Source organism: Pantherophis guttatus, chromosome 6, assembly GCF_059756535.1.
Source record: "Pantherophis guttatus breed Tessera chromosome 6, ASM5975653v1, whole genome shotgun sequence".
Lineage (NCBI taxonomy): Eukaryota > Metazoa > Chordata > Lepidosauria > Squamata > Colubridae > Pantherophis > Pantherophis guttatus.
In genome coordinates this window covers 69,140,457-69,167,139 of record NC_142068.1, presented here as the reverse complement: position 1 = coordinate 69,167,139, position 26,683 = coordinate 69,140,457, and the positions used below count along the sequence as shown (strand labels likewise).

At 38.3% G+C, this 26,683-nt stretch overlaps 1 protein-coding gene across 2 annotated transcripts in view; it reads left to right on the top strand.

The window, feature by feature from the left end:
• LOC117673187 (protein FRA10AC1 homolog) overlaps window positions 1-24,727 on the top strand; it is a 30,148-nt gene extending 5,421 nt beyond the window's left edge. For both annotated transcript variants that reach the window (XM_034430415.3, XM_034430416.3), the window contains exons 2-14: window positions 980-1,056; window positions 4,931-5,017; window positions 5,098-5,143; window positions 6,159-6,235; window positions 7,023-7,106; window positions 9,638-9,722; window positions 11,345-11,390; window positions 16,771-16,884; window positions 18,082-18,124; window positions 20,633-20,760; window positions 21,302-21,340; window positions 23,190-23,274; window positions 24,612-24,727. In XM_034430415.3, coding sequence (XP_034286306.1) covers window positions 980-1,056; window positions 4,931-5,017; window positions 5,098-5,143; window positions 6,159-6,235; window positions 7,023-7,106; window positions 9,638-9,722; window positions 11,345-11,390; window positions 16,771-16,884; window positions 18,082-18,124; window positions 20,633-20,760; window positions 21,302-21,340; window positions 23,190-23,274; window positions 24,612-24,654 — 954 coding nt within the window. In that variant the 3' untranslated portion in view covers window positions 24,655-24,727. The remainder of the gene's footprint in view (window positions 1-979; window positions 1,057-4,930; window positions 5,018-5,097; window positions 5,144-6,158; window positions 6,236-7,022; window positions 7,107-9,637; window positions 9,723-11,344; window positions 11,391-16,770; window positions 16,885-18,081; window positions 18,125-20,632; window positions 20,761-21,301; window positions 21,341-23,189; window positions 23,275-24,611) is intronic.
• Window positions 24,728-26,683: the final 1,956 nt, after the last annotated feature.

Genomic DNA, 26,683 nt, shown 5'->3' with positions numbered 1-26,683 from the left:
TTTTCTACCCCTCTGCTCTGGAAAAGAAGAGGAAAGAGGAGTAGAAAAACAAGTAACCCTTTGTTAGTCTACTCCAGGGGTGGGCAGTCATGGCAAATTTATGGCCCGTGGACTTCAACTCCCAGAATTCCTGACCCAGGAATTATGGGGATTGAAGTCCACAGATCATAAAGTTGTTCTAGTTGCCCACCTCGGTCTACTCTATGAGCCCTCCTCTCATTTTGATCTGAAGGGATATATGATCTCTCTGAAGAGAGAGAAGTACAGACAGTCCTCGATTTACGACCACAATTGAGCCCAACATTTCTGTTCCTAAGCGAGACAGTTATTACGTGAATTTTGCCCCATTTTACAACTTTTCACTTACAACGTTGTTAAGTGAATCACTGTTAAATTAGTAACACGGTTGTTCAGTGAACCTGGCTTCTCTGTTGACTTTGCTTGTCAAATGGTCATAAAACATGACCCCGGGACACTGGAAGCGCCATAAATATGAGTCAATTTGCCACGCGTCTGAATTTAGATCACGTGACCATGGGGATGCTGCAATGGTCATTAGTGTGAAAAATGGTCATAAGTTCCTTTTTTCAGTGCTGTTGTAACTTTGAATGGTCACTGAATGAACTGTTGTAAGTCGAGAACTGCCCGTACATGCAGACAGAGATTCCTAGCCACTCCTGCTATAAAGTTATTCTTCTTCACTGTTTTGTACATTGAAGTTTATGATTGCAGATTATGGATTTTTGCATATCTGAGAAGAAGGATAGAGAGAAATCTTCCGATGTTTCCCGTTGTTGAGCCCAAGTCTTTGTTTATGAAGCCAGTAGCCAATTTCTTTCTTTCTTTTTTTTTTGTCATTTCATGTTTCCCCCCCACAAAATATGTTTCTGGTTATTTCAGTTTGGAAATTGCCCTTTGAAGCCAGTGTCTTATAATCCATAAATTTACTAGAATCCATGTTGTACGTTTTTTCCTCCAGATACTTGGCCATGGAGACTATGACTCTGATTTTAGCGATGATGAAACAGTGGAGAAATCTTGCCAGCAGAAAAATAGGTAACATATTGCTCTGGTAGCGTTATAATTTCTATGTGTGCATATAGCAGACTTTTCTTTTTTTAAACTTAAGTGTGAACAGAGTATCTTGTTTCGAAACAACAGTAAAAAAAAGTACTGTGCATCCATTTCGTGGCTGTTTGCCATCCTATTCCTTGTATAGGTAGTCCTTGAGTTATGATTATAATTGAGCCCAGAATTTACGTAACTGCTGTGGTTTTCGGAGTATAAGACACACTTTCCTTTTTTGGTGAGGAAAAGAAGAAAAAGAAATCTCCCTCTGCCTCTGAGCAATTTTGCCTCATTGCAGCAAACAGTAAACAGCCTGCTTTACTTTCATTTTCGTTTTCAGCATAGCTGGAGCACATCTGCTCCAGCAATTTACCTCTTTGCAGCAAGCAGCAGAGGCCCTCGCAAAACAGCTGCGAGTCGGGAGGCCGATCCAATCAACTTGTGCTAATTAGGCTGTGCTGAAGTTGAAAGGAGCTGTTTTTACTTGCTGTTTGCTTGCAAGGAGGTAACTGCTGTGAGGCAGAGGCCAAAGGGTGGGGGCCAGTGGGTGGTCTACATTTGGTGTATAAGACTCACCTAAATTTTCACCCCCTTTTTGGGGGGGGAAAGGTGCGTCTTATACTCCGAAAAATACGGTAAGTGGGAAATTTGTTAAGTGAGTTTTGCCCCATTTTACTGTTTTTTCTTGCCACAGTTGTTAAGTGAATCACTGCACTTGTTAAATTAATAATATGGTTGTTAAGTAAATCTGGTTTCCCCATTGACTTTGCTTGTCAGAACGTCGTGAAAGGGGATCCATGACCCCGAGACACTGCAACGCTCATAAATACGATTTTTCCAGCATCCAAATGTAAATTGTGTGATCATGGGAATGCTGCAATGGTCATAAAGTGTGAAAAACGGTCATAAGACACCTTTTTCAGTGCCATTGTCGCTTGGAACGGACACTAAATGAACTGTTGTAAGGACTACCTGCAGTTCTGGGCTTCAGCTCGGAAGACGCAGAGCCCCACTAAAGGCTGGCTAGTGATCCCCTGCTACATTGAGCAACAGGTGGCCCTCAAGTTACGACAGTTCATTTAGCTACCAAAGTGAATGACGGTGCTGAAAAAAGTGATTTACGATCAGTCATCACTTAACTATTGCAGTCTAGCTTGGCAACTGGGTCACATTTACAACAGTTGCAGCTTCCAGGGGGTCATGTAATCACCACATGCAACCTTACAGCCAGCTTTTGACAAGGGGAATCAGTGGGGAAGCCGGCATGTGATGTCTCATTTAATGATCATGGAAAAAAAACTTGTAAGATCTGGTACGGTCCTGTAATGCATTGCTTAATGAGCGCATCGCTTAACAACAAATTTTGCGGTCCCAATTGTAGTCATAAGTCGAAGGTTATCTGTACTGAACAAGAAATCAAAGGAAGTCGAGGTTAGGAAGTTGAGGGCAAAGATACTTGCTGGAAAGAAATGAAGTGCAACTGTCGCTTATTATTTCTTCTCAACTTGTCCTGTTGAGAAGGAGGGGGAGGTTTGACTGATTACTAGCCATCAAATCCTTTTCAACTCCTAATGACCATATAGATAGATTTTTCTGCCTGAGTGGGAAGTGACATGTGTTGCAATCCTACGCTGATTGATTGGGACTAAAGTTATAAAAAAGGTACATTCATTTATGCTGATTTTTAAAAATTCAAATAACACCAGTATTGAACATGGCATTCAGGACCATTATCTTGGTTGCTTAGAAAATAGACAAAAAGGGAAACCTATAAAAATGGTGAAACAAGAAAATCGCAAAAAAATAAAAAATGGAATCTAAACCAACTCCTCCTGGATGACCATAATATTTTCATTGTGAAAATATTATTATTATTTATTTTATTTTATTCGCCCTTCTCCTAGTGGACTCAGGGCCGTGCACAGCCAGAACTAAAACACATACCAATACAAAATTTAAAATTATTAAAAGAATTACATAACTTTGGCCCAAATTTAAAACAATTCGAATTAAAACCCATTGACAATTTAAAAGCTAAAAGACTAAAAATGGGGGGGGGGGTGTTCACGCCAGCCCTGCTTGATGGAAAAGAAAAGTTTTCAGGGCACGGCAAAAGACCCGGTGATCCGATATCCTTCGTATCTCCGGGGGCAAATCGTTCCAGAGGGCAGGAGCTGCCACAGAGAAGGCCCTCCCCCTGGGGGTCGCCAGCCGACATTGCCTGGCTGACGGCACCCTGAGGAGTCCCTCTCTGTGGGAGTGTACTGGTCAGTGGGAGGCTATCGGTGGCAGAAGGTGGTCCCTAATTATGGTTATCCAGGAGAATATTATGGTTATCAATCTTTTTAAAATATCATTAGAATTTCACTTGCCCTGAAGAGTAAAAAAAACATTCATTACAGCTATGCGGTGCTTTGGATTGAGCAACACAACATACCATTTTAATGCAATTCTTTAGAGTACCCAGTTGGTTTAAAGAGAGGCAGATAAGCACTGCATTCCTGCTCCTATTGGAATGATTCTTATGGGGATTTGAACATAGTGCCAGATATTTCAAGCAGTCTTCCCCAGGGGTGGGCTACTGGGGTTCGCAGGGGTTCGGGAAAACCTCTAGCTAAGATTCTGTGCAGTTCGGAGAACCCCCAAATCTCACTCCTGGCTGGTCCAGCCCAGCCCAGCCTGCCCTGCCCCTCCCAGGAGTCCCCCACGTGGCCTGCCCTGCCCCTCCCAGGAGTCCCCACGTGGCCTGTTTTGGATGCAGGTAAGTACAGGGTGTGTGCGGAGGCTAGGGAAGTGCGAAAAACGGGCCTACCGGAAATTTGGGAAGGCCTCTGGAGCCTGGGGAGGCCATTTTCGCCCTCCCGGAGGTTTGAGGAAAGCCTCCGGAGCCTGGGGAGGGCAAAAAGCATGAGGCCAACTAGGCCACACCCACCATGGCCACGTTCACCCAGCAACTGGGCAGAGAACCCCTTGCTAAAATTTTTGAAGCCCACCCCTGATCTTCCCAACCTAATTCCTTCCATTTGCATATGAACGGACTACATGAAATAAACAAGCTTGCTGTAATCTAGAGATTGACATCTAGAAGTTCTAGGATCAGATCTCGCTGTTTGAAGAACACCAATTAGCCTCTCAGTTGCTAATCAAGAAAGAAAAAAGAAGTAGCCATTACACTGGGATTTTCTGACTAGGATATTTAAGTCTTGATTCTGACTGATTCATGTGTACCCACTGTTGCCATAATTGAGTCTGTCCACTTTGCTGTTTTTTGTCTTCTTCCCTTCCCTTCTATCTTTCCCAGCATTAGAGCCTTCTCCAGAGAGCTAGATCTTTGCATAATGCAGAGGTGGGAAACTATGGCCCCTTTATGACTTGTGGACTTCAACTCCCAGAATTCTTGAGCCAGCATGGCTGGGTCAGGAATTCTGGGATTTGAAGTCCACAAGTCATAAAAGGGCCATAGTTCCCCATCCCTGGCATAATGGGTTTGAAATATGATCATTTGAATCTGGTCATTTGTGTTTTATGTGGGAACTATGGGTTGATTTGTTCAGTGATCCAAAAGGGTCAATAATCTTCCTATCTGATTTTTCAAAGTCCAATTGTTGCTTTCACAGAGTGCCAGGGAAAAACCAGAGTCTATACAATTTTGTTCTTTGTAGGTATATGAACCCCGGCATCTGAATATGTGTTCCAAGGAAGCTATGATTCTAGTTACCATTCTTGATTCTAGTTATTATCCGAGTATTTTACCATTACTATATGTAATGGTACGTAGTTTTCAAAAGAGAGATTTTAAAAATTATGGTAAATGCAATATCTAAGAAATTCCTTTTTCTTCTCCTTTCTCCCTGCCAACCAGCGAAGATGCAATTCTCAAAAAACCCTTCCAGAAGGAGAAGCAGGACAAGGTGGCCCACAGACAGGTGGCAATGGATGAGTGGGACAGGTACTTCATCACACTAGTGTAACATTGTCAGAATCGCATTAAACATCCAAATTACTGGAATAACATTTTCCTTTTTCTAGGGAAGAAGCCAGAAATAGACGGTTCCATTTAATAGCAATGGATGCCGTATCCTTTGATATTTTAATTAAAAGCAAAAATATACTCTAATATTAAAAAAAAAAAAACCTATGTCTGAACACTCTCAAGGTTTTTTGTTTTTTTTTGCATACGGTTTTATTTTTGTCTCTGTGGTTTTCTTCAAGTATGTTTTAAATTATATTTCTTAAGGCAGAGTTCAAGCATGAACAATTTCTGGTTATCTTGATTTTGTGGGAAGGGAGGAAAAACAGGATATCTGGTTAGATTGGTGTTTCTTTTTAAATGAAAAGAAAATAGTAAGGAAACTGAACTGGCGGACACTAAAATTACATTAGAAAATTGTCAAAGATCAGTCTGGAAGATTAATAGGATGCATTTTCATAGCTATGACTTCAATATTTCAAAATATGAAAATGTAATTTAATAAGGAGAAAACTCTCTTCTCTTTGCTACTCACGTATACACAGATTCGTTTATTTAATTATATATCTTAGATGTTCCTTCTCTTTCCTGTACAGTCACAGGGCTATGTTTTCCAAATGTTAATTAAGATGAGCAATTAAAAGAAGGCAAAGAATTGTAACTATGGTTTGTCCATTTCTGAAGCTAACAGTAATACTTACACTGTATGAGCTATGATTAATGTCTATGTATCTCTGTGTGTATGTATTCAAATATATAACAACTGCAGCACTATAAAATGCACATTTATATAATTCTGCAGTGTTTCAGTTTTGATTTAGAATAAATTATTCAAGACACTCAATGTAAATACAGCACCGGTCAGCAACTCTTTAAAGCAGTTGTGGGGGTTTTCCAGGTCTCACAACTACTGCAGGTATCCTTCAGTTTTGATAGAGGTTGTTGTTGTAATAACTGTGTGTAACTTATCATTTCATAATAATAATCATTTTAGAACCTTTCTCTCTTACACCTTGTATTATAGAAATGTTTTGGGGTTAGTTTTTATGAATTGATCTTAAGATGAAGTTGTTACTAGGCAGTCATTAAAAAGAAACATTAATTTTCTTAATTCTGTTAGTATGCAAGACATAAGAAGTTTGTAAATGATTACATTTTATACTACGGTGGTAAGAAAGAAGACTTCAGACGTTCAGGGTAAGTACCGTCTTATTTATAGAACTTTATTTCTAAAAGATAGAAAGGCTGAAATCATTAATAATTGAAGACAAATAGAATCAAAATTTATTTGGCATACGTAAATATTTATAAGATTAAATTATATATGAGTAATTTTTGGATAATTAAAGACTACTTCCTTATTATATTTTACTTATCTTGTTCATGCTGAATAAGTTGATGATAAAAAGTACACTAAGTTCCTATGTAAATAAATGCACACTTTTCCTATCTGGAGATTATAATTTCTATAAGAGGTAGTAATGCTTCAACTAATTCTCAGCAGAGCATTCTATCATATATTTAAGAATTAACTGCAAAATAAGAATTCTTTTAATTATGCCAATTGTGTAATTAGGAACTAAAAATAGAATATAAATATATAAATAGAATATTGTTGAATTGGATCCTATGTTTTGAATTAAAAAGCACACTTCAACTGTATTATCTAGATTAAATGTGGTGGGTAGTATTTCTGCATAAACATTATATTTACTAAAATCAACATTGCTAAGTTATAAAAGAATCTGAGTACAGTTACTGTATCTTGCCATTTATTTTCTGAATCTAGAGAAAATCTGAGAAGCAGTTTGATGCAGTGCAAGGGAGTCTCAGAGATGTGGTTTTTTTGATAAAGAGCTCCTTTTTAGGAAAAAAAAATGATGTGCTAAAGAATCTGACAAAAAGAATGAACAGCTTTTATTACCGGTTTTAATTAAAAACAACTCTTTTGATCATTAGCCCCACTTATTTTTTGTTTTAACAGAGAAAACGATAAAACTGACCTTGATGTTATAAGGGAGAACCACAGGTTTTTGTGGAGAGAAGAGGATGAAGTTGATATGAGCTGGTAACTTCAGTTTTTCTTTATTTCTCTGTCGGGGCAAACCAATTCGCACAACCTCTTTGATCTGGCCCAAGGACAGCCCATTAACCCCTACTGTCTGCTTGTCTCCCCCTGTATCTCAGTATCCCATGACAGGCGAAGGGTGGCTTAAAATGTGGTCATTTAGAAGTGGTGTGTGTTTCCTTATGTCCTACCTCAGAGTTGTCAAACTCAAGGCCTGGGGGCCGGATCCGGCCCGTGGGCTGCTTAGATCTGGCCTGTGAGGCTGCCCTGGAAACAGGGAAGGTTTTGCTGGCAGAGGGTTTCAGGAGGCCGTTGCAGCTGAAAACAGCTCGGGAGACCATTTTCCCTGGCAGAGCGCTCGGGCCGCCCCTTACACAAGTGACATCGAGCTGGCCACGCCCACCCTGGCCATGCCCACTCCGTCCCCCTGAGGTCAAACACAACCCTGATGCGGCCCTCAATGAAATCGAGTTTGACATCCCTGTCCTACCTCATATGCTCTGCGCAGATGATGTAGGGACCACTGGTGTGCATTGGGGAAGCAGTCTGAAATGAAATTTCTGTGTGTTGGCTGAAATGATCGATGCCAGCAGTCTTGTGACTCCGGTTGGTTCTCCCGATTTCCTTTGGGATTACTTCCTTCAGACTAATCCCTGACCTCTTTGCTCACCTTCTCAGTCTTCTTTTGGCTGTAAAGCAGATCAGATTAGATCAACCCAAATCTTATTATGGTTATAGACCAGCCTAAAGGCAGATCAGTGTTTCTGCTTTCTGCAGATACTTTTTTTTTTTTTTTTTAAATGGGTTGGTAAACTGGAGTCTCTAGGCCTTAAAATTGATTAATTTCATTCCAGGTTAAGATATGCAATTGAAAGGATGCTAACTGAGCTTCTGTGGCCTGACTGGCAGGCATTCCTTTCCCAGTACTGCTGCTCCCACAGGGAAAGCTTTAGCTTCTTGTCTCTTCTCGTCACCCTATGTTGTAGGGTATTTTACAGATTCTCCTAACCAGTGGTGAAATTCAATTTTTTTTACTAACGGTTCTGTGGGTGTGCCTTGGTGGGCGTGGTGTGTCTTGGTGGGCGTGGCAGGGGAAGGATACTGCAAAATCTCCATTCCCACCCCACTCCAGGGGAAGGATACTGCAAAATCCCCATTCCCTCCTCACTCCACGGGAAGGATATTACAAAATCTCCATTCCCACCCCACTCTGGGGCCAGCCAGAGGTGGTATTTGCTGGTTCTCTGAACTACTCAAAATTTAGGCTGCCGGTTCTCCAAACTGCTCAAAATTTCTGCTACTGGTTCTGTAGAACCTGTCAGAACCTGCTGGATTTCACCCCTGCTCCTAACTAAGTCTTACCTTTGTCAAGCTCCTAATGTTCAGCACCACTTAAACAATGCCTACATTTCATCTGCGCAAATCCGAGTGGCCCCTAGGTGGCAGTCAAGAGATATTTAAAAGAAACCTGGTTGCAGTCTACAGTCAACCAGCTGACCCATAATTTCAAGGAAGTAGAAAAATAAAAAAATAATGGGTCAGTGTTCAAAGTTCAAGGCCTTTATTGTCGTTGTACATCACGTATACAATGAAATTGGTTTAGCTTCTACTGGTGCAGTCCATACAAGAATACAAGACAACATTAATCTAAAGAATAATCCTTATACAAGTAATTAGGAGAGAAAAAAAACTAGTCATACATTTCCATATGTACATCATATTCTGTGCAACAGGAAAGAAAAAAAATTGCAGTGCATTGAGTAGCCATAATATTATCTGGGCCAGATAGAGGAGGCCTTTTATATATTGAATGACATATGATGGGACTGGAGTTTTGCCAATGGAAACAGAAGTCATGGCTCTTAGGATGTTGCCTGTTAAAACTGTTTATGTAGCAATATAGCACAGACCCATTCCAGGCATATGGGGAAAAAAAGCATTATGGATGAATCTGTCTTCATCCCTAAGGCAGGAAAGACTGAAACTGAGACTCTCCCAGTGACTAGCCTAATAATGCTTTAACCACGACTACACCATGGCTCCCCAACCTCGGGCCATGGCCCACTACCAGGCTACGGCCTGTTCAGTACTGTGCTGCGGAAGTGAGCATGCACAAAGCTCCATGTGCCTGCTGCTTGCACAAATGGAGCTGCATGCACGCACTCACCTGCCGCTTATGGGGAACCATCCCTTCTCCCCCCCCCCCCCATGCCAATCTGCAAAGCCAGAAAGATTGGGGAACACTGCACTAAACTATATTGCCTTTTGTTTTCCCCCAAAGGATAGCGTCAGACATTTAGGAAGTGTGAAATAAAACACTCTGTAGCAAAGCATGCTCATGATAAAAGTAAAGTAATAGCAAGCTACTTGAACAATAAATGCCAACCATTTTTAAAATTTTCTGTTGCAACTAATACTTACTGGCAAAATAAACTTGTTAGCGTTTCTGTCTATCCAGTGTTAAAAGCGGAATACCTCTTTTTGTCTGTTTGTATTTTTTCTTCTGTTCAATCAGTCATTCTATCTTTCAGGGAGAAGAGGTTGAGCAAGAAATACTATGATAAATTATTCAAAGAATACTGTATAGCAGATCTGAGAAACTACAAAGAGAACAAGGTAATTTTTAAGTTCTGGCCAAAGGTTTTGAAGATAATTTTAGTTCTTTAGCAAATTGTTTCAGGGAATGGGACAATATAGAGGGTTGTTGTACAAGAGCATTATTGCTTATGGCCAGTGCATGAGAGTCACATATTTGAGGATACTTAACTTATACCTTGCTTTTAGAGATTTTGTTTAGGTAACAAAGCAATGTTGATCTATTTGTTCCCAATGGCTGTTGCAGAACCATAGCAAATGTTTGAGGCAGCTACTATGATAATGTGTAGGTACTATGCTTGGAACTGGCAAACTCATGCTTTCTTTGGATGAACATCTATGGAGCCAACCATGTAGCAGAAAATTCTGTTTCCAAAAGTGGTTCCACAGATTCCTTGTGGTTGTCCTTAAGAAAAGTCACAATGCCATACTTCTCGCTCACAGATGGTCTGCAGCAGTTAAGATTCAGTGAGATTAGCAAATAATGGGCAAGAGGCATTAGCATTAGTTTGATCCAGCACATTTCTTAAGTACAAAACCAGAGAGGAGAATGACATGACTGCATTCCTCTCTTTCATCCTCTTGAAATCAATATATAGAGACTTAAAATTAGCCTTTGGCACAGATGAAAACAGATATAGCCCTGGCTATGAATTTAAATGGTTACAATGCTTCTTAGCAGTTGATCGTTTTCGGAAAACCATTCCAGTGTGATGGATGATTAAAAGGAAATATAGCTGAATGGCCAGCCTGTTGAATCTAAGTCGATATACAGGTAGACCTCAGTTGATGGTGCTCATTCAATGACCATTTAAAATTACAATGGCACTGAACAAGTAGTACTTACGACCGTTCCTTGAAATGCTGGCTGTCATAGAACTCGCACAGCCACCTGATCTCTTCATACTGATGCTTTACATTGACTATCCAAAATTCAGCTGATTAAAAAAAAGCCTAATAAAAGACATGAATAACTTTTTAAAAGCCTACTATAAAGCACAACTGTTATATGTGTTATATTCATTTTTTATTTCTCGCACCTCATTCCTAAATCAACCTATGGAATCACGTGACATTCATTTTCATAATTGATCATTGCTGTTCATTGCTTACTCTAATAAAAAAAATAGTCTTCTAGATATAGAGCAGTGGCAAACCTTTTCCCCACTGAGTGCCGAAAAGGGAGTGTGTGCGCGGATGGCACCAAGTGCTAAAAAGGGAGCACTTCGCGCACGCGCTTGTCTGGGCTGCGAGCAGGAAGAAGAGTTTCCCAGGTGGCATGTGCGCACCGGAAAATGTACTTCTGGTTTCTGGTGCGCACATGTGCGCCAGCTGGCAAGTCTTCCAGTTAGTGCAGTGCATGCGCCAATCAGCTAGCCGGCGCGCATGGTCACACTGGAAAATGGAAGACCAGCTCTTCCGGTTTCTGGCACTGTTGCACGCACAATGGCTAGCTGATCGTCATGTGCGCCAGAAACCCGGAAGAGGAATGAGCAATGCCACGCACTTCGGGCATGCGTGCCATAGGTTCACCATCACGGATATAGAGGCTACTTTTTCCTTCAGTGAATCACATTTCCCTGTGCTTGCTGAATTTGTAAAAGCAAAATGCTAACTCTGTATTTGTAAAATCTTTCCAACAGTTTGGATTTAGATGGAGACACGAGCAAGAAGTTGTGTCAGGAAAAGGCAAGTTTTCTTCTTGTTCCTTATTGAGCCTTGGAGTCTAACTTAGATGAGCAGAATTCTGTTATGGAATGGGTTTTTCTCACCTATCACTGCAGCCTCTTCAGGCTCCCAAAATCTGATGCTTTGAAGGCTGAAGAACTGCAGGTAAAAATGGGTTCCATCTTATGTTTGTTGGCCCTTCCTAACATCAGGTGTTGATCTAGCATCTTCGCAGACTTTTGTAAGTTTTACAAAAATCTATTTCTAGTTTACCAGTTATAGCATTGATTTCAGGCCCCATTGTTGTTAATTGTACAGTAGCCGTCTTATATACCATAATTTAGTCATATAATAATTGATTCTTACTGTTTTGTAAATTGTTATTTTAATGACCTCAGGCTTGCTAAGATTGCTATAGTCATCAAACATCATTGTTATAGAGCAATAATATAGTTTACCACTAAGAGGCATAAGCATGCAAGATTGTTGTGAGATGCAGTTGTAGGTTTTCTTGAATGTATTATTGGAGTTTCTTTGTGTGTGTGTCTATTAGGATATATATACATCCCCACCCTGTGTGTGTGTGTGTATAAAGACCTCTAATTTATAACCATTCATTTAGTAATCATTTGAAGTTATAACAGCACTGAAAAAAGTGACTTATGAGCATTTTCACACTTTTTCACACTTATGACTGTTGCAGCATCCCCATGGTCATGTGATCAAAATTTGGGTACTTGGCAACTAGCATTTATGATAGTTGCAGTGTCCCAGGATCATATGATCACCTTTTGAGACCTTCTGGTGAGCAAAGTCAATGGGAAGGCAGATTTACTTAACCGTATTACTGACTTAACAAGTTAGTAGTGATTCACTTAACAACTGTGACAAGAAAGGCTGTTAAATGGGACAAAACTCACTTAAAAACTGTCTTGCCTGTAATGTAAATGGTTATATTAATATTACAATATGATATGCCTCTATTACGATTTGAACTATTTGCCATCATTTACATTAAGCAGCCCTGTTATTTTTCATTTCAGATGTAATGATTTTGCTGTTACATAATTTTATTAGCCTATTTATAACTTTTAAAATCTAACCCTATGATGTCTGCAAGAACTCTAGTTATTGAGTGGTTTAAATGATAACAAATGTAACTTATAAATAATATAATTTATCCAGTATTGTTAGAAAATTAAATTTACACGATTGAAATATGAATCCATTAAGCTAAATAGTCTTTGTTTTGATAAGATTCTCACTTTAATAACAGGTGGAAACCAGCAATGGAACTTTTCCATTATTAAGTAATGCTAAATGTCAGGTGTTTTGTTTGTTTTCCAAGTAGGTGTTATATTGTTAGGAACTGTGTATATCTTTGCCACTTCAAATTATTTTCTCATGGGTTAAATGCACAGTTTTGACTACATAGTGATATGTAATTTAGTTAGTTTTGCCAATTAAAAGAAGCTAAAATATACAGGTAGTCCTCAACTTAAAATTTCTGTTGTGAAGTGAGACATTTGTTAAGTGAGTTTTGCCCCATTTTACAACCTTTCTTGACACAATTGTTAAGTGAATCACTGCAATTGTTAATTTAATAACTCAGTTGTTAAATGAATCTGGGTTCCCTATTGACTTTGCTTGTCAGAACGTTGCAAAAGGTGATCACATGACCCCAGGATACGGCAACCATCGTAAATATGAGTCAGTTGCCAAGCATCTGAATTTTGATCACATGACCAAGGGGACGCTGCAACACTCACAAGTGTGAAAAACGGTCATAAGCCACTTTTTTTAGTGCTGTTGTAACTTTGAACGGTCACTAAGCAAACTGTGGTAAGTCAAGGACTACCTGTAATGTATGCTACTCAAAAAAGCGGTACATGGTGGGATTGTGTTACACTTTTTTGTACAGTAGTGTTGGCCTTAAGGTCATTTAATGGATTTCACAATTGAGCAGTAACCTGTATCTCAGTGTCTCTGGTTTAAACCAATGTACTTCACTATTTAACAGAATAACAGAATGACACAGTTGGAGAATGAAGACCTTGGAGGTCTTCTAGTCCAACCTCCTACTCAGGTAGAAAGTCCTATACCATTTCAGACAAATGATTGTCCAATCCCTTCTTAAAAACTTCCAGGGTTAGAGCATTCACAACTTCTGGAGGCAAGTTATTCCACTGATTAATTGTTCTAACTGTCAGGAAATTTGTCCTTAGTTCTAGATTGATTGTCGTTTTGATTAGTTTCCATCCATTGCTTCTTGTCCTACCTGCAGGTGCTTTGCATAATAGGTTGACCCCCTCTTCTTTGTGGCAACCCCGAGATATTGGAACACTGCTGTCATGTCATCCCTAGTCCTTCTTTTCATTAAACTAAACATATCTAATTCCAGCAACCATTCTTTATATGAATGCACACTGTCCAATTTACAACAGTGTTATCACAATCACACATCACAATACATTAACTTATTTCTGCAGCAACTAATCCTGGCTTGTTTAAAACAACAAGCAATGTTCATGTATTCTGAGCAGCCAGAGAGGAAATAAAAATAAGACACAAAGACCAAATATTTTTATAATTGCCAAATCCTGAAAGTTATTTACATGTCTAGTTGTAGATATTGGTTATTGGGCTAATGCGATACTCCCATGTTATGTTGCATAATTATAGGTGAAAGTTAATCAGTTTTGGGATATTAGCTAAGCTGATCAAAATTCCTTCATACATTCCCACCTCAAAAATGTAACCATAAGTACTTATGTAAACCCATAAGTAAATCCTCTCTGCTGAATTTCCTCAAAGTTGCTTCTAGAGCTGCAGCTGAAGCCATTGCTAGAATTAGGAAGACTGTATTTTTCTAAAAATCATTTGGTTCAGGTTTCTTTCTTCAGTGTTCGCCAATAAATATATGTGGTTGTTCTACTTTGTATGTATCTTATAGCTTTTCACATTAGTATGGGTTGCTATCTGTTAATAATACAACTCATTTGCTGTTGGTTCTTAAAATAAATTATTCCTTTGTAGTTATTGTTGTGGGTAGAAATTCAAAATCTAGGACTTTGATTCAATTTTTTGTTCTTTTTAACAAGAACTGAACGTTGTTTGGTGGGGAAAAGAATGATTTAGTTCTGTACCATTTGGTGTAAGGTTTAGGATTACAATTGGTTTTATGCCGCAGAATGGAAATATCTGAGGATATTGTCAATCCAGCTAAGCCGGACAGTCTGAAGTTAATCTTTCAAAAGAAAAAAGAAAAAAGGCTTAGTGATGAGTCTCTTAATACAAATTGGCATCACTCTGAAGGCATCCAGATGAATCCCTCCAAGAGGCCGCATATTGCTTGTATTTTATGTAGCCTTTAAATTCAGAATAACATCTAAGAAATCCAGTAAGAAAAGTAATACTTAGTAGGGCTTGACAGAACTATGCTGTCCCATTTTACACTCATTTTATTAGTGCAGCAAAATTTACACATCACGACAATCTGCTTTTGGGGAAACACTTGGAGTCATTTTTGAAGATAAATCAAAATACAGCAGGAAGAAAAGTTGAAGAAAAAAAAATCCCTCAGGATTCATCTAGATCAGTGATTCTCCACCTGTTACATGTTATTCATCATCAATCGTTCGGTCAGGGAACCTGAATTTCACACAGATAGAAATAAGGATACTGAGATGTGTTTTTCTGAGAAACATATAGCTAATTCAATTATTATAACTTTATTTCTGGTATTGGACCTGATGACCTAAATAGCCCTTTCCAAGATGATAACATCTATCATTTGATGTAAATGTAATGAATATAGGAACATTTAGTCCAATTTTTACTATTGTGGCTTTAAAATACGAATTAAAATATCCCTTTGGTTAATTAAATGTCAAAGCAGAAAGCAAGTCTAAGAAGGGGCCTGTGCTTTACAAGACCTTTGCTGTTTTGCAATAAGGGGCAATAGCACTTAGAATTATATACCGCTTCACAGTGCTTTACAGCCCTTTCTAAGCGGTTTACAGAGTCAGCCTATTGCCCCCAACAATCTGGCTCCTCATTTTACCGACCTTGGAAGGATGCAAGGCTGAGTCAATCTTGAGCCTGGTGAGATTCGAACTGCCAAATTACAGGCAGCTAGCAGTCAGCAGAAGTAGCCTACAGTACTGTATTCTAACCACTGCACCACCGCGGCTCTGACTTCAAGAAGCTCCAAGGGCAGCTAGAGAAACTGAGGGGCAGGGAATGTTCCCTAAAATACAAAGACAAAGAGAATTCAAATGTTACAAACAGAAATGATTGAAAGCAGACAGGAGTAGTGGTGATTTGGAATGAAAAGCTGTTTCTTTTGAAGTTGTTGCTGTTGTTGGCTGCTTTGCAGGAAGATTGAGACACAACAGTAAAGTAAATGACAAGGCCCAGCTTTCCATGTTTCTTGTCTTTGTTTGCAAGGACTTTTTGGAAGGCATTTGAATGAACATCAGAACCAGAAAGTTTTTTTACCTCAAGCCACAGTAGATGAGGGTCCATTTCAGGTTGAGCACCTAAAAGATCTCGGGCCATGCTTTTAATCACACATCTTTACTTAGATCAAGGGCTGTCCAACCTTGGCAACTTTAAGACCGGTGGACTTCAACTCCCAGAATTCCCCAGCCAACCATGCTGACTGGGGAATTCTAGGAATTGAAGTCCACTGGTCTTAAACCAAGGTTGGACATCCGTGACTTAGATTATTTCTCTATTACCACATCCAGCTGATTGAGAAGCACTGATCTGGATCATAGTCATAAGTGCCTGTTCCTGCAGATAGAATGTTAAGTTATTATTTTGTGTATGTTTTAATATGCTAATTTCTGATAAACTACATTGTAAGCTACATTGTATTCATGGCAATTATGTTTCTCTAAGCAAATAATTATGGAGAATTTAAGAGTGCTTCCAGACAAGACTTATTTTGTATAAAATATCCCATCTCACAGAAATTCCAACAACCTTAGAACAACAGATAAAAATGTGTTAAGGTGAAAAAGTTAAATGAATTGACAATATATTTTTATTTATAGTGCTGGAAGCTATCCAGAAACACCTGTGAAACAGGCTCATCCCCATTTTTTATAACTAACTGTTAATAATATAAAGCCTTTTATTTCTAATTCTTTTTTCTTTCCCCATTTATGCAAAATACCAAAGAGATCAGACTAAAGTGTATGCATATGAGTGTATCAATGTTAGTTTTTTCTCTGTTATTAATGCTTTGTAGCATTTAATAAATACAATATCCTTAAATAATATCCTTAAATATAATACCCTTAAAATTTGAGCAAGTTATTTACTTGTAAATATTGTATCATGTACAAATTCTTACGATCTTGTTAATTTAATGTTCTGATCAATTTCTCTCCAGGGCAATTTTCTTGTGGAAGCAAACACTGTGATGAAAAAGAAGGCTTAAAGAGCTGGGAGGTGAATTTTGGTTATGTTGAACATGGGCAAAAGAAAAACGCACTTGTTAAATTAAGTAAGTCTGTCATGTAGTCAATATTTATCTCCTTTTCAATGGATCTTAAATGTGTAGAAAAATAACATTAGGAATTTTAAAAATGTAGGTGAAGGGAAATTTAACGACAACATATCCAAAAGAAAGTACAGTTAGGTCCACTTATAATCTATGATAGATTGACAGGTAATTTCTGGTGCATCAGTTGCACCCCCCATGTGGCTCAAACTGCTACTTTTTCCTGATCTGTAGGAGAATGAAGGACATCAGGAAGGTTAATTAGCCAGCTGACTTTCAGCCATCACACAATTCAAGCAGATACACAACCATTCTGACCAAAGGTGATTTAAGAATCTTGATTCCATGTTATAAATTAGCATTAGGGAATATTTTTTTCTCCTATAGAGATTTGCATTGTTTAATTCAATTTATTGATTTATTTCAATTTGAGTTATTTAGTTAGCCCATAGAAATGCAAAGTGAAATTTTACATATGGCAATCCCAAAGTATAAAAATAACATTTATATATGTGTATGTGTGCCTTCAAGTCAGGGTTACTACTACATTCATATCGAGAGCACCAAAGTGCTTCTGGGTTGAAAGGATTGAATGTGACATCACCATTGCCCAGGGATGCAGTTGGGCTCCTTTGATGGCCCCAATAAATGCCCACCAAAGTGGTATCCATCTATCTAGTCGCAGTTGCCCTCTACTTGCAGTTGCCACTTTCAAATGGCTGGGTCAACAGCTGGAGCATGTGAGGGAGCTCACCTCAACCATGAGGCAGTAACTGGGTCTTGAACGCGAGCCTGTTGATCGTCAGCCCAACATCCTAGCCTAGTGAGCCGCCATGCTCCAATAAGTCAATGTTGACTCCTGACAACACCCTGGAGAAGCCAGTGCAGTTTTCTTGACCAGCTTAGTGGAAGTGGTTTGCCCTTCTCTGCTTCCTAGGGCTGAATGAGAGAGACTGGCCCAATGTCACTCAGCTGGCTTTGTGTCCAAGGCAGGACTAAAACTTGGTTTCCTGGTTTCTATGTCAGTGCTGTTAACTACTATTAGTATACTGACTAGGCTCTCAAAATCATATTAATTTTTAATTACGTATGCATTTAATGATAGTTATTGGTATCCCTCCTATTTGTAGCCGGTTTCCAATCTATGTGTGTGTCTCTGTGTGTGCATATAAATAAAATATGTTATTCTTTTTTTTAAAGGACTCTGTCCAGAATGCTCTTTCAAATTAAATTTTCATCACAGGTAATGCATCTTTCAATGAATATTATTATGGTTTGTCACACAGTCAACCAGATGTTTAAACTAGATTTGGCATTTTGATCTATCAACTGCTTCCCAAGGACCTGGGATAAGGGGATGTTGTTGTTTAATGATATTAAAGGAATTGTTTCAGGTTGCAAGTAAAGCTGCCTATTGCAATTGAGTAATAGCGATTTCATCAGTGCCGATGTTTACAAATGATTCTCCTGATGTTTTAGGATTGCACCCAAGGCATCTATTACTTATTATTTTGTACACAAAAATGTGAACTCACAGCTGCCAGTTCTTTAGCTAGTGTTGGCCTTCTTATGCATTGTGTATGTTGTACTATATCAGTGCAGTATATAATGCAGTATATAAAACAGCATGAACTTTTGTAGTTGACAAACAGAAATTCTGTCAATGCCCAGATTTTCTAATTGCCATCCAAGCTTTTCGGTAGGACACCCAGTGTGTCATTAACCATTGGGACCACCACTGCTGATTTATGCCATAATCTTTAACCTTTCGTTTTTAGATCTTGATATTATTTTTATATATACAACAAAGTGAAATCACACCTATCAAATTTTTAGCCAATCTTGGCCTTCATGTGCATAGGCACCTGAGCCTGAGTGGCGTAGGAGGCTAATGCCTCCTACCAAGGCAGCATTTAACATCCAGCTGCCTGCAATTACTGCGAGTTCAATTCTCACCAGGCTCAAGGTCGACTCAGCCTTCCATCCTTTCTAAATTGGGTAAAATGAGGACCCAGTTTGTGGGGGCAATAAGCTGACTTTGTATAAATATACAAAAGTATGAAGGCTATTGCTTAACGCATTGTAAGCTGGCCCTGAGTCTCCGGAGAAGGACGGCATATAAAAATAAATTAAAAAATAAAAAATAAAAAATAAAATAAAATTTAGTCCTTTACAAGAACCTAGGATGACGTAATGTATCGGCATAGTATATGAACAGTTCCCAGCTGCCTGGCTTTTTGTTATTACTGTTACCATTTACTATTTAAATTTTATTTCCAGATATGTTTGATTACCACTTTAATAATCCTAGCTAGCATGAGTAAAAGGAGTGTACTTTAACATAGTTGTAAAACCACCCGCCACACTCATGAGTTCATCAAAGCCTGGCACTCCACAAGCGATTCCATCAACAGACACAATGACCTACAACCAGCCTATGAACCCCTCAGAATCCAAATCAACTTCCCAGCCAATCAGAGACAGCATCGACCCTCTACCAACCCACGCAACTTTCCCCCCCCCACCAGCAGTTCACCTCCCAATGTCCTTGACCTGATGTAACCTTCCTATCACAAGATCCATCACAAGATTCTTACTGATGACTCATAGCTGACTCATCACAAGACCCATCACAAGACCCTCACTTGACACACCCATACCTGAAGCCCTTATAACCAGCAGAACAGTGACATCCCCTAAATTCTGCTGAATATGTTACTTAGCCTGGTAGCGAAACATTCGGAAACCAACCCACAAGCTTTACCGTCACAGTTGTAAAACGCCACATTAGCTAAGCCTTTGTCAAGTCCAAGGAACCAAGAACAACACGAAGAGTTACTTCAGAATAGTTTCTTTATTGTTGCTTGTCTACAGAAATCATGCCAAACTAAAGAGCTTAGGTGCATAACGATTAGATACACCCTGTAAACTGCTGCGGGAGTCCTCCGTCCTCTTCCTGCCTCCCAGACATCCCCAGTGTCTTTGTCTCTTGGCCCTCTGAGCTCCTTCCTCCTCTGACTGTGGCCCGTTTTCTACCACATCCTGTTTTGTATTGCCAACCTATCTATTATTGCTGCATAATTTAAGGAAAACTAGTAGAGAACTTACCTGAAAGATAAGCAGAGCCTTTATTTCTATTGCCTTATTACTTGATTGGTAACATCATTACAATTCATTCATCCATTCATGTTTTAAGAAGCAAATTAGTATCTAATACCAATTTATCAGAGAAATTGTGTGTAGGTAGCCGTTGCTTGCTCATGAAATAGAAATAACACAAGTGCACAAGCTTGCCTGTATGTGTATAATCTCTAATTGTATAAGGACAATAATCTTTGTGGTTAGTAAGTAGTCTTTTTTTTCAACATAGTATCAGATTGACAGATACCAGGGCCCTGTTTCCTCCCCAAAAGACTAAGTGCTAGCATTTCCAGACATTTTTGAGGTTAAAATTCAGTAAATTCTGCTTTAGAATCAACGTGGCACATATCAGTTCAATTGAAATCAGATACTTTTTGAAAGAAAGATTGGATTACATTTATCTTTAATACAAGCAGAGAAAAGTGTATATTCCTTATTCTAATTTTGTGCAGGCTAGAAACAAAATTTGGACAGTTTAAAAAATTCATATTTAAATTATCATCTAGAGAAGGTTGATTTATTATATGCAAATGTATTAAAATTATTATATAACCCATTTTAATACATTTTTTAAGCTGGACGGACATGTTATTTATTTCTTCTTATAAAGGAAAAGGGAGGTCAAACCAGGAAAGAAGCAAGACAGCAAAGAACAAAGCTCGGAAATTTTAAAGGGTAAAAAGTCAAGAGCATCTTCACCACACAGGCACAAGGCAAAGAAAAAAAAGACCCATGAAGGTAAAAAGAAAATTTCAAGATTTAAGATTACCTTTAGGCTCACAATTAACTAAATAACAGGTGCAATTTACATTTTATAAAATAGGGATATCTGACTCTGAGGTTACAATTTAAATTTAGATATAAGACAATACAGATAGTCCTTGACTTACAACTGGTTGCTTAATGACCATTCAGAGTTATGATGAACTTCAAAAGAGCTACTTACGACCCATCCTCAGAGTTATGACTGCTGCCTCCCCCCTCCCCCCATTACGTGATCGCGTTTCAAGCACTTGGAAACCAGCTCACATTTACAAGTAAAAAACTCCCATTGGATATGCTGGATTTGCTTAACAACTGCATATTCGCTTAACAATCATGATGACTTGCTTTTTGACCATAATAGAAACAGTTGTAAAATCGAATCCACTTATGCGGTACCTCAACGTATGACCAAAATGATTTATGAAACTCTGGGTTCTATAGTTATCATCAATTGAGGAGCACTTGATGGAACGCAAATGTAAAGTAATTATTTCTGAAATGATTTATTTTTTAGGTCCAGCATCATTGGAAGAATCGAACAAAACTGATGAAGGTTAGTAGTAAAAAAATTGTAGGAAATCATTTCTGTTCAGTAAAGAAACTTGTAGAATTATCTAAATATGCGAAGCAGGAAAAAAAGGAGCTAATCTGGAGAAAAACATCATAGAAGGAAGAAACGTATTGCTATAGAACCGTGATGGCACGTGTGCCAGAGGTGGCACGGAGAGCCGTCTCTGGGCATGAGCACCGTTGCCAGCTGCTCTTCTGGGTTCCGTCACGCCAGCTAGTCTTTGTGCGAAGACCAGCTGGCTGGCGTGCATGCGCGCACCGGAACCCAGAAGAGAGCAGTTGGCAACGGTACGCATGCACAACAGACCAGCTGGCTGGTGTTCATGCACGTGACAGAACCCCGAAGAGTAGCTGGCCGCCGCACGCATGTGCACTGTCCAGCTGCTTTCTTCCAGGTTCCTGTGTTCCGGTGCATGTATGTGCGCTCCAGTTTTGGCACTCAGTGCCAAAAAGGTTAACCGTCACTGCTATAGAATGTAATTAGGAGGCAGACCGATTTCTGAGATCCATTTATCAAGGTTTCAGCTTGAATACCTTAAAATACAGTCCCTTTTGCTATATAACAAACACCTGAAATGAAAATGACTTTCTAAAGCAGATGGTTACCTGAAATGCGGACCTGTTAAGTAAATAAAAGGCTGATATATATTAAAGTTACACATTATTTGGAGACGAGGACACAAATACATGTTTAAATTTGTATTCGTTTTAATGAAATCAGTTGTGTCCAGAAAATCTTACCTGAAGACTTACCTTTATTATAAAGGGCTAGTTTGGTCAAAAGAAGTATGAGAGATATCATTCAAAATGTGGTAAAGCCACAACTACAATATTAAACTGTGGGTCTGTACATGGGTGCTAGCCTTACTTCCTAGTGCCTATATGGTGTGTCCCAGTGGTGAAATCTAAAATTTGTTACTACCAGTTCTGTGGGCGTAGCTTGGTGGGGGGGTTAATGTGACTGGGTAGGCGTGGCCAATTTTTTTTTCTTTTAAAACCATTTTTTCTACAACCTCTTTGGCGAAGAGGTTGTAAAAAATGCTTTCAAAAGGCTCTGACGATCCCAGCTGACTTGCCTGATCGGCAGAGGCTTTTTTTCTTTTAAAAGCCTCTGCCGATCAGGCAACTCAGCTTGGATCGTCAGAGGCTTTTAAAAGAAAAAAAAACCTCTGCCAATCCCTTTGATGATCCCAGCTGAGCCATGCGATCATCAGAGGCTTTTTTTTTTTTACTTTTAAAAGCATTTTTTCGGCTGAAGAGGTTGTAGAAAAAATGCTTTTAAAAATTAAAAGAAAAAGCCTCTGATGATTGTGTGGCTCAGCTGGGCATGGGGGGGGGGACAGGAATTTTTGCTACCGGTTCTCTGAACCACCCACCGCCATCGCTACTGGATCAGGTGATCCGGTCCGAACTGGGAGCATTTCACCCCTGGTGTGTCCCTGCAGTTTTCTTGGCAACATTTACAGAAGTGGTTTACTGTTACCTCCTTCCTGAGGTTGAGAGGATATAACTGGCCCAGCTGGCTTTGTGCTAGATGAGGGACTCACGGTCTGCGTTTATAACCGTTTACCACTACACAAAACCCTTCTTAATATAGGACAAAAAAAGGGGTGTATCTATGATCATGTTTTTTATATCCCCGATTTGTCATCGCTAAAAATGATAACTCCAATGGATAGTGATCAGGAATATCTGCTTAACTAAATTATGTATGAATTATTCCCCATTTTATTTTTATGCTTTTAAAAAAAATGTGTTAAAGAAGTCTAGCTCAAAATGTGAAAATGCTCTTAAAATCCTTTTACTTTAAACATTGTTATCTTGTTTAACAGACTCAGATGGTGTTGATCAGGAAGATGGTCCCTCTGAGGCAGATTTCTGGAGGGGTCCACCACAGGATGCAGAAGAAAAAACAAGGTCTGTCCTGTGACCCTCCTTAAACTTTATCTAAACAGAAATTTTAATTAAGAAGAAAAAGCATTGTTTTTTATTTTTATAGACACACACAGACATAAAGTACCGGCATGTAGGTACTGTATCCATACAGTCTCTCCCTCCCTCTCTCTCTCTCTCTCTCTCTCTCTCTCTCTCTCTCTCCCCCTCCCTCCCTCTCTCCCGCTCTCCCTCTCTCTCTCAGAAGTAAAAATACGAGAGAAATACATATGTACTTGAATAATTGCTTTAGATAATTATATATAGAATTTTAACTATTTATAGCTAAACTGATCCATTATACCCTTTTCTTTTGTTGCATTCTTTCACCTAAAAAAACACTATGCGTTTTCTTTACTTTGATAACACACATATTTTTATCTTTGTGATTTTTTGCTGTTTCTCGGTCATTATTTTAAAAGCAATAATTTTTTTAAAAAAAATTAGTAAGCTTGTCTAAGATGATTACATTTCAGAGAAAAACTACTTTTGAAGGAAGATAGGCACTTAGCTTGAGAATGTACAAAATAAAGAGCTCTGGTGGCTCAGCAGATTAATTAACATCCACTTACATCTGCTGCCTGCAATTACTGCAAGTTCAAATCTCACCAGGCTCAAGGTTGACTCAGCCTTCCATCCTTTCTAAGGTAGGTAAAATGAGGACCCAGATTATGGTGGCAATTCGCTGATTTTGTATAAATATACAAAAGTATGAAGGCTATTGCTTAATGCATTATAAGCCACCCTGAGTCTCCGGAGAAGGGCGGCATATATATCAATTTTTAAAAAAAACCCAAGCCTTATAGCCGCTCTTATATAGATTATGTATTATTATAATTATGTAATATAATTATGTATTATTCATTGTATATGGAAGATTGGATGGGTTAGTTTTTTATTCTCAGTTTGATCTGTGCTAGGATTCCTTTATTTCGTTCTTCACAATTCTAGAAAACTCAAAAGAACAAAAACTTCTTCCTTGCTAGTTAATCTCCAGAGCAGGGATTGCTTTTGCTCATGGATATACTTACTTACTTACTTACTTACTTACTTACTTACTTACTTACTTACTTACTAACTTATTTACTTACTACCCTTACCTTACTAGAAGTAGAAAGGATAGTTTGCAGTGAATACATTTTGACCTAATGAGAAACCCCTAAAGCTTGAGTTGCCTAGTCAGATAAATATTGTCAGCATACCCTTGATGGTATATCTGTAAAATGTGGAACCTTTGCTGAAAAGCATTCCCTGCACGTATAAAACAATATAGTCTTGTTCTGATTCAATAACTCATGTTACGTATTTCCTTTATTTTATAGGGAGGAAGAATTTGATGAATACTTTCAAGACTTGTTTCTCTGAAATGAGATCTCCAAATCTGAAATTTGTTTCTTCATACTCCTCAAAATCTGTAAATAAAAAGCAGTTTTTCACATTTCATTCGCAATATTTTTTTAAAAATATGTTTAAATTATCCTCTGTGTCTCTTTCACATCGACCCATAAGTGTTAGTTTAAATTAAAACTTTGGGTAGGAGTTTTTATTTTTAATCATGCCAAGTTTTAAAAATTATAATCAGATGTAATTCAGAGTTTCAGTAAGATTCAGTATTACTGATGATGAAAAGAGAATCAGTTTAGAGAAGCTTATGTTAGCTAAAAAGGCAAAAGGATGATCTGAAGCTTAGTGAAAAACCAGAAATTGAAATCCAGTCATTAATAAATACAGTAAGCATTTTAAACACATATGTAGAAATGGAAATTGGTTTAGATAAATCTACTACAGGAACAATAAATTGGGGTAAAGTCATAAACAGAAATAGAACTTGTTAAGGATATTGTTGTGTTACCAACCAGCAGAGTAAGTGCACAGAGAAACGGTACTGAGAGCAATGAATATAATACATACAAACTGGTTTAACAAAGCTTTTACTTTGTAGTGAAAAACAATTGCATAGTCTTTTAGTCAATCCAAGTCTTTAGCCATTCAAATCAGTCCAAAGTTACCAGACAAACAGCAGTCGGTAATAAACAGCAATTCACGCTGGTAACAAATCACGATGGTAGCATATCCATCCACGTCTTCACACGACAGTAACAGTTCCAATCAACAGTTCCAGTCAAGCAGCAAGTCAAGCAATGATGAGAGCAGGTCCAACAATGACTATAGCTCGGCTTCCTTCTTATATACAGTTTACACTAGTAATTATCCACTTAAGATAAGTGAAGTCAGCAGTGCAATGACTCAACAGTACAATTATGATAATTGCAGTCAGCAGTCACTCAGCAGTCATTAGTCATTACAATGACTCAGCAGTACAATTACTCAGCATTACATTTAAAGTTACAGAATACATTTAAAGTTATAGCACACATATATTGCCTGGACAACTTGTTAGGTTTATACCATATCCTAACAGAACTGAAATGCCAAATGACCAAACCATCAAGAAGGAACAGGATGAAACCTACCAGTATCTGGGTATTTTATAGCTGAATAATATCAAGCATGGGCAAGTTAAAAATGTGAATAGTAAAGAATGCATGCAAAGATTGAGAAAACTGCTAAAGACAAAATTGAATGGTGAAAATGCTATCAAAGCCATCAATACCTGGGTCATAACTTTGATGTGATAACACTGCCTGACTAATTAACTGGACACCAACTGAAATGGACAGTTGGAACCAAATAACAAGAAAACTAATGAATATTCACTATAAATTACATCCTTATAGATTATATATCTTCTTCACAAAAATAGAGGCAGAGGTTTATTTCAAGACAAACAAATTTTGATAGAAGAAAAAGCATTCATTGACTGATTATGTAAAAGACAGCCAGGAACAAGTATTGATGCAAATTAAAAGTTGGAACTTATTGAATGTACAGGAAACAAAACATAGAATGTTGAAATGGTGTAATAAAAATAAGCAGAATGCCATTACATGATTAATTTCTACAAAAAATCGAGGGGAAGTTGGATATAAATAAAACTTGGCAATGGCTTACAATTAGAACATTTATAAAAGTATCTCAGGCCCCGAATTTGACAGCTCAAGACGAAATTATTTGAACTAATTCAATCAAAGCCAGAGATGAAAAATCATCAAGTGATTTGAAGTGCAGATTGTGCAAAGAAGCAGAAGAAACTGTATATCTTATACTTGGCTTGTCTAAGAAGATTAATTATAAACAACAATATAACATTGTCACCAACATGATTCATTTGGAATATCTGTAAAAATTATCATGTGCCAGCAATGAAAAATGGTAGGATCATATGGTTGAAAAAGTAGTCATAGATATACAGGTTAAAATATTGTGAAATTTCTGAATAAAAACAAATACAGTCTTGACACTTAACACACAGATTTAACTCATTGAAAAGAAG